This window comes from Amphibalanus amphitrite, unplaced genomic scaffold (assembly GCF_019059575.1).
Source record: "Amphibalanus amphitrite isolate SeventyFive unplaced genomic scaffold, NRLGWU_Aamphi_draft 000062F_arrow, whole genome shotgun sequence".
Lineage (NCBI taxonomy): Eukaryota > Metazoa > Arthropoda > Thecostraca > Balanomorpha > Balanidae > Amphibalanus > Amphibalanus amphitrite.
In genome coordinates, this window is record NW_024881558.1 from 495861 (window position 1) to 508599 (window position 12739).

The window sequence follows — 12739 nt, forward strand, 5'->3', positions numbered from 1 at the left end:
AGGAATCCCGTCCAAACGCAAAACGAAAATGTAACCGCGGCAGCACATTCAGTTGGATTCTGTCACGCGGTAAAAAGCTTACCTCTGCGTAAGACTTCTCAACAGCGGCCCTCTGCTTTGTAAAGTTCCTGTGAAAAGAGAGAACATTGTAGAGAAGCAGTGACTTTCTGAATAAGTGAGTGAGAGAGAGAGAGAGAGAGAGAGAGAGAGAGAGAGAGAGAGAGAGAGAAAGAGAGAGAAAGAGAGAGGAGAGAGGAGAGAGAGAGAGAGAGAGAGAGAGAGAGAGAGAGAGAGAGAGAGGGAGGGAGGGAAGGACAGAGGCGGGGTGACGCACACCCGTGCTAGCCTCAGCCCCCTCGACATCCACGTTTCACCGACCGAGTATAGCCTGCCCAGTGCCCGTACCATTGCCTTATCGCCTCTACTTGATATTAGCGCGCCCGGGACTGTTCGGTTGAGGCGGCTATCCGTTGATCCCCGTTAATTTCAATGGTTAATCCACCCTCGCACGGTAATACTGTTTGTGCTGAGCCCGCCGGCCCCAATTCATTAGCGCAGGCAGCACTCCGAACCGCTATCAGGGCACGGGCTTTATTGAAATGGTCGGTCGGCGGTCCGTCCACACTCAGAGTGAAAACACGGAGAGAAATCGGGAAAGCGAGGGGTAGAGAAAAAAGTTTTTTGCAAGAAAATAATAAATTACAATCATCAAATTGATCGTCAAGTCGGATTAAGATAACTGAAATATTTCGATAAACGACCAGTATAACGCCTTTTGGGGCGATTAACGGAGCGAGCGAGAGGGTGGGCCTTGCACGTGCGAAATTGCGAGGGGGTACCTCCAACTGACTTGTGCACGGCACCCTACTAACCGGTCTCTAGCGATGTGCCAAATTTGGGCACAATTGGCCCAGCCGTTCTCGAGATCTGGAAGCGGCACCCTGCACGTGCGCACGTGCAAAATGGGTCCCAACTGACTTGTGCACGGCACCCTACTAACTGGTCCCTAACTGTGTACCAAATTTGAGCGCAATCGGTCGAGCCGTTCTCGAGATCTGGAAACGACCCCTGCACGTGCGCACGTGCAGCAGCACCCCAACTGTGGCACATGGATATGCAGTGCCTAGTAGGTGCCTACCTAAATGCCAACTTTCAGCGCAATCGGCCAAGTAGTTACCCAGATATTGCAACAATTACAAAACGGACACCTCTTCGTTTTGCACGTGGCACGTGCATAAGGGGTCACCCACATGCATCAGGAATAGTCCTATACTTGGTAGAAGGAATGAAGCTACCCTACAAAAATTACCTCGTGTAAATCGGTCAAGTGGTTGCTGAGATATAAGCCTCCCAAAAGCGTGACCACGGCCGGCCGGCCGGCCGCTCATACTCAGAAATTTCCGTTATTCTACGTAAGACTCCGCTCGCTTCGCTCGCTCCGTAATAAACGTAATAAATGACTAAATCCAATTTCACGAGCTAACAAGGTTATAAAGGGCAGTGTTTACCTTGTTAACTTACCAGTATAGCGCCTTTTGGGGCGACTAACGGAGCGAGCGAGAGGGTGAGCCTTGCACGTGCGAAATTTCGAGGGGGTACCTCCAGCTGACTTGTGCACGGCACCCTACTAACCGGTCTCTAGCGATGTGCCAAATTTGAGCACAATCGGCCCAGCCGTTCTCGAGATCTGGAAGCGGCACCCTGCACGTGCGCACGTGCATAATGGGTCCCAACTGACTTTTGCACGGCACCCTACTAACCGGTCCCTAACCATGTACCAAATTTGAGCGCCATCGGTCCAGCCGTTCTCGAGATCTGGAAACGACCCCTGCACGTGCGCACGTGCAGCAGCACCCCAACTCTGGCACATGGATATGCAGTGCCTAGTGGGTGCCTACCTACATGCCAACTTTCAGCGCAATAGGCCAAGTAGTTACCGAGATATTGCAACAATTACAAAAGTGACACCTCTTCGTTTTGCACGTGGCACGTGCATAAGGGGTCACCCATATGCATCGGGAATAGTCCAATACTTGGTAGAAGGAATGAAGCTACCCCACAAAAATTACCGCATGTAAATCGGTCAAGTGGTTGCTGAGATATAAGCCTCGCAAAAGCGTGACCACGGCCGGCCGGCCGGCCGGCCGGCCGCTCATACTCAGAAATTTCCGTTATTCTACGTAAAGGTCAAGCTACACGGGACACTTTTTCGGTTTTTGATTTTTCGGTTTTTCGCTTTTTCGGTTCGATTTATCGCTTTTTCGCGTCGTTTTTTCGCTTTTTCGATTTATCGCTTCGTGACTTGAGTTTTTCGAGTTTCGCTGATTTTTGTTTAGTTGGAACGCGCTGTGCAACCGCCAGCTCTTTTTATTTTGTTTGCAACCAGTGCAATGTTTTGGTCGCAGTTTTGCCTAAGGGCTTTAGGGGTCTGTTTTGTTGTCTGTTTTAACAGATGGAAATTACTTAAACTAGATCTCGTCTGTTTTGTAGTAGGAAACTGGCTTGACTAAACTTCCAGCAGCTCAGCTACTAACCGGCGCCCCGCTGGGACTCCTGGATTTCCACGCCCTGCTGGAAGGGGGAACACCCCTTCTAACTTGGCTCCTGAGCCACGTAGCGACACGCCGTAGGTGACACTTGAAAGAGCTAAAAAATAAGGAACAAACTGCTTCGGCCATTTTTAGGTCAGGTTTAGGCCAAAGGGCAGGTCACCAAAGGTCATCGAAGGTAAAATGTCGCCAATATCTATAGGTCAAACTTCGACAATTTTCGACAAATCGGTCCATAGCTCAGGAATGGATAGAGCTATAGCGCCGCGGAGAGGCGCAATCAAACGTTCTTTTAACGTTCTTTCGCTAGCATGACCTCAGATTTGACGTAAGGTCCACCGTTTATCCTGCAGGGGCATAAGCGTCCAAAATATACGATTCTGCAAAAACAGTTTTTTCCGCAATAACTTTTGACTCTAAACTTGCACGAGCTTTCCTTCACCAGAAGCGTGTTTCTCTGGTCGAGACGCATCGAATGAACCTTAAGCTAACTGGACTGGTCTAGGTCATGACCTGGCCGGAAAGTTCGTGATGCATATCAGTCGATTTGTATCGTCCAGTGGAACACATCGAATGTGTTTTCATCGCTCTATAGTAGCATGCATTTATCGAAATTTATTACCGAAAATTGTGCATACCTTTCGCGACCTGATATGACCTCAGGGCATAACAAGGGGTCACGGGTGCCATATTCCGGTTCATTGTGTCATGTGTACCTACTTGCATAGGCGTAGGAACAGCTGGAACATTCTGGGTGCAGAAATACATCCAACCATCGCCCGTGGAGCGGGGGGGAGGGGGTTAGGGAGCGGCATCGGGTGGGGGGCTCATTTCGATCTTCGAGGGGTGTACTGTACGACGTCGAAAGGGTATCGGAGCATTGCATTTTGAAGTTTTGATAATGTCAATAATTCACGCAGTGCAAGCGGCCTATTCGGGCCTGTTTTCAAGATACCGAGCTAAAACTTCTAGAGTGGGTCATGTGTATGTGTTCTATCACATGTGTTCCGTTTTTATATTTCACATGTGTTCCGTATATATATATATATATATATATATATATATATATATATATATATATATATATATATATATATATATATACATATACATATATATGATATGAAGACAAAGAAGCAAATGACTCGAAAGATGGGTAAAAGGGAAAATATCCTGAACTCATACTGCATGTGAAGTAGCGTTGATGCGAAAAGGGGTTTTTGCTTCAGATTATTGTGGGTGCAGAATGCACTGTCGGCACCTATTCGATAATTATTGTGGGTGCAGCTGCAGCTGCATCCACTGCACCCATGGTTCCTATACGCTTCTGTGTACTTGTAACCTGAGAGTGTTTAGAATGACGTTCGTTAAAAAACGCCTTTCAATTTTCAGTTTCTAGGCAATGGGGGGGGGTCGCAAAATTGACGTGGCCTTGGGCTACCGATATCGAAATTATGTGATATACATTTTGTGCATACTGCTACTCTCTTGAATTGCTGAAAGTTCCAAAGCCATCCGTTACCTGGTGTACCAATGATAAGCATTGGAACATTTTCTGAATTGGTCACACTGACTACCTCACCAGGTTACCTGACCTGGTGACCTGACCTTGAGAGACCTTGGTCCTGAAATTTTCATAGCATGTGTAAAAAAGGTGCTTGATAAGGTGTGACAAAAACAGTGTCGCGAAACGTCACCTTTTTTTTTAGATATTAGCGAAAAGCTGCAGGTGGTGTTCTAACATCGCTCCCCTAGCAGGGCGCGGCTATCAAGCATGATGAACAGGTTTTACAAAAGATCATAAGATGAAATAAATACGTGCATATATTTCGCATAATTAACCGCTATTCAATCCTTTCACGTGGAAAATATGTGCATATCGACACTGAAATACTATTGAGCGATTACATTCCTTCCTTTCCATTAGGAGTACCGAAATATGAATCGTTGGAAACATGCATCAGTATCACCACATCGTCACGTGCTGAAGCCGAAAAACTTATTGTCGATCCAAATTTTTGGGTTGGACGAGTCGCTTCGCTTTTTCGCTTTTTCGATTTTTAGAGTCGCTTTTTCGCTTTTTTGAGTCGTTTTTTCGTTTTTTCGCGTCGCTTTTTCGAGTTGCTGATTTCGTTTTTTCGGTTTCGCTGCCGTGGAGCTACACCAATGTTATCAAGTGAAGCTGATCGTCTACTGAAGCCGAAAAAGCGAAAAAACGAAACGAAAAACCGAAAAAGTGTGCCGTGGAGCCTGTACTTAAGACTCCGCTCGCTTCGCTCGCTCCGTAAAAATCAATCAGAGATGGGGATCCTGTATACCTCGTCAACCCTATGGACTATCAATAGTGTTCGGATAACTGCTGGCTTGAAGCCCTGAGCCTTACCACCTGACTCATTGTAAGACACACCTTTTATTCTATAGCGTGCATCGAGATCATCGGACCAACTTCACAAAATACGCGATTATTCCTCGAAGAAACAATTAATTCACCATCCCTACGCTTGAACAGTTGAGCAACACTGTACAGACTTCTTACTGCGCGGATCATTTACCTGTACAGCGGATACATCAGCCTATCAAAAAGCAATACACGATTACGAGCATTAGTCGCAATAAAGCAGTTACCATTCAGCAAGAGCCATCTCGATACCATCCGTTTGGCTGGAAAAAGTACCGACCTTCAGATCTCCAAGCATAATAGGTTTAGGTTATCGCAGCAGATGCTAGCCCATTCAAGCCTCCCACTCGTCTACTTAGGCCTACATGGCGCGCGACGGTCGACGATGCTGACCTGATATCCTCGAGCAGGTCACACTCCTGCTGATTCTTGGCCTGTGCCCGGCTCAGCTGCTCAGAGTGCAGCGCCTTCAGGAACTTGGCGTGCGTGGTCTGTTGGAGAGAATAGAGAGGCACGTCAGTGGTCTGTGGGAGGACGAGGGAGAGATTCGTCAGTGGTCTGTGGTCTGTGAGAGAAAAAGGGAGATACGTCAGTGGTCTGCGGGAGATATGTCAGTGGTCTTTGGGTGAACGGAGATAGCTCAGTGCTCAGTGGTCTGTGCAGTGGAACCTGGAAGTACAGAAACACGGTTGTGGTCTGTGAGAGTACAGGGACATAGATGCGTCAGTGGTCTGGGAGAACACGAGGGATGCGTCAGTCGTCAGTGGTCTGTAGGAGTACACGGAGACAGTCATATTGCGAAATGCGAAGTTCTAAGTTCTAACAAACGGAGAAAATCTGAGTGTCGAGAGCGACAATAGAGCAGCATAAGAAGGACTACTGGGAGACTGATAAGCTCATTCTAGCAGCATCTCTCTTCATCGGAGCCCGTCATTCCGGACAGCTACGGTGTGATCCCTCCACTACTGTCACACAGGTCACCGGGCACGGGTGCTGAGCCCAGCACCGCGAGCCTGCAGGCGGGCTGATGTCTGCCGATTGCCGAAAATACCTCCCGAGATTCGGCCCGGATTGGCCACTGTGCCGAAAATAGCAGCCGTGTCAGACGGACAGACGTGCTGACGGTGCAGAGTCGGCAGTGGAGCGGATATCACAGACGGTGGGTCGTACGAGGAGACTGGAAACCCTACCTGCCGGCCGTGGACGAGACGTCTTAGGAGACGGTCGCATGAGGAGACTGGAAAGTACAGGGTGATTTTTTCTACTTGTTAAAAAGTAATGAGGTCTAGTGGCATTAAAATATAAATATATATTGCAAAATTATATACCAGGATGACAAGCATTCTGGGACATTTTGATTTCATGCAGACACGATGTGAAGGAACGTCCATCGTGTATTTTACTTGTGCTTGAAGTTGCCCCCTCTCTCACCGACACGAATATGCCCGCCTGAGCACGTGTTGAACAGCACCGTGGACTCCTAGACCCTTTAGGCGGACTGAAAAGACTCCCATCACCCATTTTTAGCTCTGCCAGATATTTCCAATGTTTTCTTGTTATATCTGCCATAGCTGGGTCCAAAAACTAGAAGTCTATGAAGGGCAGGTCGAGGATTTCGATACTGGCGGCCCTGGTGGTGTCTGATTCGCTGTTTTTCTTTCTCCCTGAAGACTGATTCTTCAGAGGCTGCACATACGCCAGATGGACCGTTTGAAGGTTATTTATGACTACAAGCTTGTTCGTGCATTATTTAACGTCTTTCTGGGATATCTCCTCGATGATCGCATGCTTCGAATTGCCTCAATGCTTCAAAATCATCGTTTTGTGTCGTTCTTTACTGAACGGCAGTGGACCATGCGTGCCCGATTGGTGGGACATTTTCAGGCACCATTGGGGCCGAGGCCTTCGGTTAAAAGGGACAAATCATGACACCATACAAAATGTCCCAGATTTATCTATCACGTGCATTGCTTTTTTTCACGCAATTTTTCGATTTAGGGACCACCATTGACATTTACTTTTTAACAGTTAAAAAATCACCCTGTAGGTACTTACCATACCTGCTGCCTGTAGAGAAGGCATTGGTGGCGGTCCCTCCAAGCAATGGGAGGATTTTAGGAAAGATTGTAGCTCTGTATGTCGACTGCGGATGCCATGGCAAAGACAGTTTCCTCACCGGACAGATTGTAGCGGAAATTGAGCCATTTTCGGCGAATGTGTTACTCAGATCAGAATGCCGATGCTGCTGCCACTCTGCAGTGACAACAGGTCCATTCAGAGCTGATCGACTGATCTACTATCCCGACCTCAGCACCAGCACTAGTCGTTGTTCCGACTGACGTTAAATTATGCGCGCCGTGTTCGGATATTTTGGACATGACCACACTAAGCGAACGAGCTTTTGCCCACACATTGGCACTTTGTCCCTGAGGCAGTGGAGGGAACTGCTCCTCTCTGCAGCCGGCCGTGGGCTGTTTTATGATCAGGACAGTCCCACAGCGGTCCCAGTCCGGCCAACGACCATTGTCCATCCACCCACAGCGGTACAGTCCGTTCAGTGACTGTCGCAACTGTCCCGATTCGGCTCTCTTAGAGCGCCTCTTGCCGTCTCTTCCCTCTCGTAACAGCTCTAGTCCGACCGGACATTGTCCTGTGGACCGTCCCACAGGGGTCTGAGGCCCACGCTACCGCCACCACTGCTGGAGAAGGATGTAGCGCATCCAAAAGTAGAGCTGGGTCATCGAGCGAGGGCTGTCCGAAGAGATTACACAGGGCGAGACCGACGGCGGCTGCTGGCCCCGGTCATCCCCGAAAATGAGCAGTCGGTAGTGCACTGAGTGGTCAGTCTGAAATGGGGTCGGAGTGGCGGTCAGGGGTCAGAGGTCATAGGTCAGAAATCAGAGAAGATCGAAGATCAATGACCAAATCGGCAGATGGGTGGAACATGATTCGGGGAGAGAGAAAAGAGAGAGAGAGAGAGAGAGAGAGAGAGAGAGAGAGAGAGAGAGAGAGAGAGAGAAAGAGAGCGAGAGAGAGAGGATGAGGGAGAGAAGGGAGAATCGCCAAACTCAGGACATCATTTCAGGTTCAGAGTACCACTCCTGCCCACCATCCCTGCTCTTGATGAACCATCCCCTGACCGCCCACCGCCCACCACCGCAGACCAGCCAGCCGACCGGCCGGTCTGTCGAGGTCAGGCCGACGCAGCCTCCGATCGATCTGAGCTGGCCTATCTGAGCTGGCCACTGGCACCGGTCGGGGCGGCACGCACACAATGCCACCCTCGCCGCCACTGGTGGGTCTGTCCTCCCCACCAGCCGATCACCATAGGTTGCGCGATAGAGTCGGGATGGTGAGACTCACAGGCCCGCAGCTATGCTAAACCTTTCTCTGTGGGGAGCTGGGGTTACATAAGGAGATTGGCGTACCTCCGAGATTTAGCTGTGTCGGTCGTTGAAATATGGAAATCCTTGCCTCTGACACACGTTGTTATACGCCGAAATGATTTCTGTATGTTGAGCTTATCGACCCCGCAAGTGGGCAAGAGCTGAGGTTTCCGGCTGTAGTTCCAAAACACTTCAGGGGAGATGGCGGCCAGCAACAAACAAGTGGGGCAGGCATCATGGCACCACGCCTCTCCATTTCGTGCACACAATCAATAAACTAATGTAATTATGTGCATGAAAAGCGGGACAGGTATGTAAGTACCTCAAAACATCGCATTAACTAGGTACAGAAGATAGCACGTTTAACCATTCGTGCGTTACATGACAAAAACATGCAAGACAAAAACAGCACAGACCAAAACATGCAAGCATATCCATCAAACAACGAGCCTTTCTCATAAGGCAGGCAGCCAGGCAGCCAAGCCACCTACGAGACCGAGGCTGGTAGTGGTATGACTTATCAACCACGTCATACGTGCATACAAGAACACGCTGAAGCAACAGGGGCCAACAGAGCAGGATTTTATCAAGGCACGGGGAAATATCCAACATTAATGTTTCAGTATAACAGAGAACAGAAAAGCGAGAAACAAAGGTAAGAGCAAAAAAAAATTGCAGGAATCCTCAGGAATCAAACTGACGATGATCTGGGATTGACAGACGTACGGGTGCGACATAGCCCCAGTGTCGAAGTGAGATATAACCCGGCATAGCTTACTCGTACACCATGGACCAGAGCGGGTTTGGTATGAATCAGAGTGGGGCGGTATAAACCCATAGAAATGCGATAAAATCCGGAGCAGCTCATAAAAAGAGTGTGATAAAAAGGGTGACCCAATCCGAAATTATCCTACTCGGTAAGGCGAACTGCCAAGTTCTGACAAAATTAAACGAATGCAATCAATCATGCAGTCAAGTGGAAAAAAATAGCGCCGAAATCACGAAGTTCCCGACTGAATCTTTAATAACGTCCGAGTAAAACTGTTGCCGTCTAGCTGAAATGTTAGAATTCGAATTAAATCGCAGCCACCGGCGGAAACGGCGCACGTGGAGCACCGTGTCTAAAACAGCGCCGGATCGATGACAGATGAGAGCGCAGAGCCCAGATGGAACGGTTCACGGCCCGGCCAAATCACGTTCATTTGAGGCCGCGGCGCTCTGACCCGGAAACACCAGACGTCTGGCCGCCCGGGCAGCGAGGGTGGCACATTTCCATCACAGCTGGACCAGGGAGCAGTGCTGCGGCTCCTGGCTAGTTGCAGACAGACGCACCTCAGAGCTCCAGCACGCATGCCATCCTCCGTGCCCTGATCAGCCGCAGAGCAGTCACTTCCGGTGAGCTGTTTGTCACAGCGGCGGACCACCGACATCCCCGGACCAACATAATCCCCGATGATTACGGTCGATGTCTTTAATTAGAGGCTCGTTAATTACCGCGGAGGAGAGGGCACCTCGGAGTGAGCAGTGCGATCAGAGACCAGGCTAGAGCCACAGGTACTCAGTTCTCAAAGAAAGCAAAGAACGCTGCGATGACGACGCCTTTTTCAGCTTCCTTCCTGTCACGGACCCAGAAGTCAGCTCAGCCCGCTGTATTCAGCGGACACGAACAGTCCAAGTCATGAGCTCATCTGCCTTGGGCTACACCTGGATCATCGAATAGAACCATGCACCTGCGGGTCGCTCATTCACCAGCTTCTCTTTCAGCAAGCAGAATTGATGACCAAAAATGCTGCGGTTTATGGCGGTAACCTCAATTCAAGGACAGCCAACGGTCAGTCTCCAAGAGTACACAGGTTTGCATCGTCACCCTCCGAAGGTCTGCAATCTGCAGTACATACCACGCAGCTCGAGCTCTGAGATCCGTGAGTGGTGGGCGATACATCAGAGCCAGCCGTACTCGGACCGAACTGCCGGCGGCGGATCCACGGTCCCGGCCCATATCCCGCAGATAAGTGCTCCTAATATTAGCATAGCTCCGGCTCCGGCCGCCGCGGCGCCGGCGGCGCTCCGGCGCTCCGGGCCAATCCGGTATCGGACGGCCGGGAGGGGGCCGGGGGCAGTCAGGAGAGGGATACTTCAGTCAGGAGACGGATACTGCAGTTAGGAGACGGTTACTGGCTACTGCATTCAGGAGAGGGGCACTGCAGCGGAGAGGCGGATACCAACGTTGGGAGACGGATAACAATGTAGTCAGGTCAGGACTCAGGAGACGGTGGAGAGCTGGAGAGACCACAGGAGACACCACATTCAGGAGGCAGGCCAAGCGAGAGCGAGAAGCGTCTCAGACAGGTAAGGCGTCTCCTACGTTCCTGGGAGCTGAGGAAACGGTCGTGAGGCCCACCATCAAAAGTTACTAAACTTGGGAGACGGATTCCATGAATATTGAATATCAACTTTACACAACAACATATGTCATTTGGTAAGATCTGATTAAAGAAACATCATTATCAATAAAGGATGAGCGTCCTGAATCAATCTGTCTTGCGACCGAATGTCTACCACACCAAAAAGAAACGTTCACCTAGATTGAAAGGACGTTGTTTACCAACGGTGCTCCAATGGAAGCACAATTATGGAGATTGGAAGAGACGCAGCACGGATAGAACACAAAAAGGAGAAGTAATCGCATTGTTTGGAACATTGAACCAAATTCGGCAAAGACGCGCATAGTCGGAATTCGGAAACATTGGGCTGGGCGAGGCAGGTGGTGACATAAGTTAGTGGCAAGACCGACCACGTATGGGGAGCGCAGGTATTTATTGCCATTGATCTATAACCTGGCGTCAAAAGTTGGGTTATGAGTTGCGTCTACCAGAGCATGTCGACTTGCAGTCTGATATCAAAGTATCTTTGCACAGAAATGCATAGTTTCGATATAGACTAGATCATCTGATAGTTCGATTAGATGGCTGTACGGCACTCATTTGACCGTTTCGGTTTCAGTTTCTCGTTTGACCGTTTCAGTCGTACCCATTTGACCACCGGAGCCAGCCCATGCAGTCGCCAGCCAGGCGGTTGGTCCCCGGTTTACAATGACGCCCGTTTCGTCTGACTGACCACCTCTCACGGCCGTGGGTGAGCCGCTATAGTGCCTGTGAACCATCACAGGAGAGCGACGCTGACAGATGCCAGCCGTCGATACTCTGGCGCCGCCGGCCAGTTCGGCCAGCTCGTGACAAATGCGCCGGTCACACAAAATAGCCCACAGCGATGAAAGTGCATTACCCATCACGCGACATTTTTAGAGTAAGAAAATTAAATAAATAAAGTGTGCGCTATGAACATAGCATGCCATTTAGTAACGAACGGTCGCAAGAAATGACAAAATTTGCCAGCTGCATGACAGTGCTGCAGTATAGACCAAGTGATTCAATTAGAGGTCAGGCTTAAGAACTTTAAATCGGGTGCCAGCTAAGCTATTTGCTTAGCGCGGTCCATGAATGTCTAGTGTCTATGGCTTTCGTAAATAACTAAGTTTGCCAATTTAGATCGATAAGGTTCGTTGACCATCAAAATAATGAAACTCATATACTAAGTCCTAGACGGGAAGAGTTCAGACTAACGACGTTAAGTGAAGGTCACCATTCATGCTGTAAATATAAAAAAGCATTCCACAGTCTAATGAAAGTTACTAACTCTGAAGAAGGTATTAGATATACGAAAGACTGCATTTTCACTCGCAGGCCGCAGCTCCATTTCCACGTAACATGATTGCATACCATAAACAAACGCAGACGGAGTAGAACGACATCACAAACACTCTGACCTCACTGTAACGCATTATACTGCCTACATGAGTGTACACTGTACACATGGTGTACCTATAGTATGCTCGACTGCGCGACTGTGGTACAGCTCTATAGTTACAGAGCTATGACTAAAACGGCAGTTTGTAGAGTTGAACCATAGTTTCGCCATGTTAATTCAAGAACTAATGTTATGGCGGAGTGACTCCTTTTACACTAATGATATCTTGCAGCTCAGTGTTATAATACTATGAACGAGAAACTCGTAACCTTTGTGAATGAGGTACTTTACACATTGTCAGTTAAAAACATACCAAGCGAGGTCGGGCCGCCTTCATAACTTAGCGTAATTGTTACACTACTACATAGTTGTTTTTTAATTCAATTACACAATATAGTTGCACCTGATTAAATTGCATTGCAATAAATAAGGTCGTCCAAAAAAGTGAGAGTAGAACCGGGTCTACTATTATCACGATGGATGAAATGTGCGGTATGGGACGCACTGTCTGATTTGACCTTCCGTTTCGGACGCACTGAAATGCATCGTGGTAAATATCGCTAACACAACTTTTAAAACAACACTGTAACTGAAATAAC

The 12739-nt window shown here is 48.8% G+C and overlaps 1 protein-coding gene across 3 annotated transcripts in view; it reads right to left on the bottom strand.

Annotated features, from left to right (window-relative positions):
- Nucleotides 1-12739, bottom strand: part of LOC122378594 (protein nervous wreck-like) — a 57117-nt gene that overhangs the window by 42864 nt on the left and 1514 nt on the right. For all 3 annotated transcript variants that reach the window (XM_043359831.1, XM_043359832.1, XM_043359830.1), the window contains exons 2-3: nucleotides 5341-5438; nucleotides 83-128 (exon numbers count right to left, since the gene is read on the bottom strand). In XM_043359831.1, the coding sequence (XP_043215766.1) occupies nucleotides 83-128; nucleotides 5341-5438 (144 nt within the window). The remainder of the gene's footprint in view (nucleotides 1-82; nucleotides 129-5340; nucleotides 5439-12739) is intronic.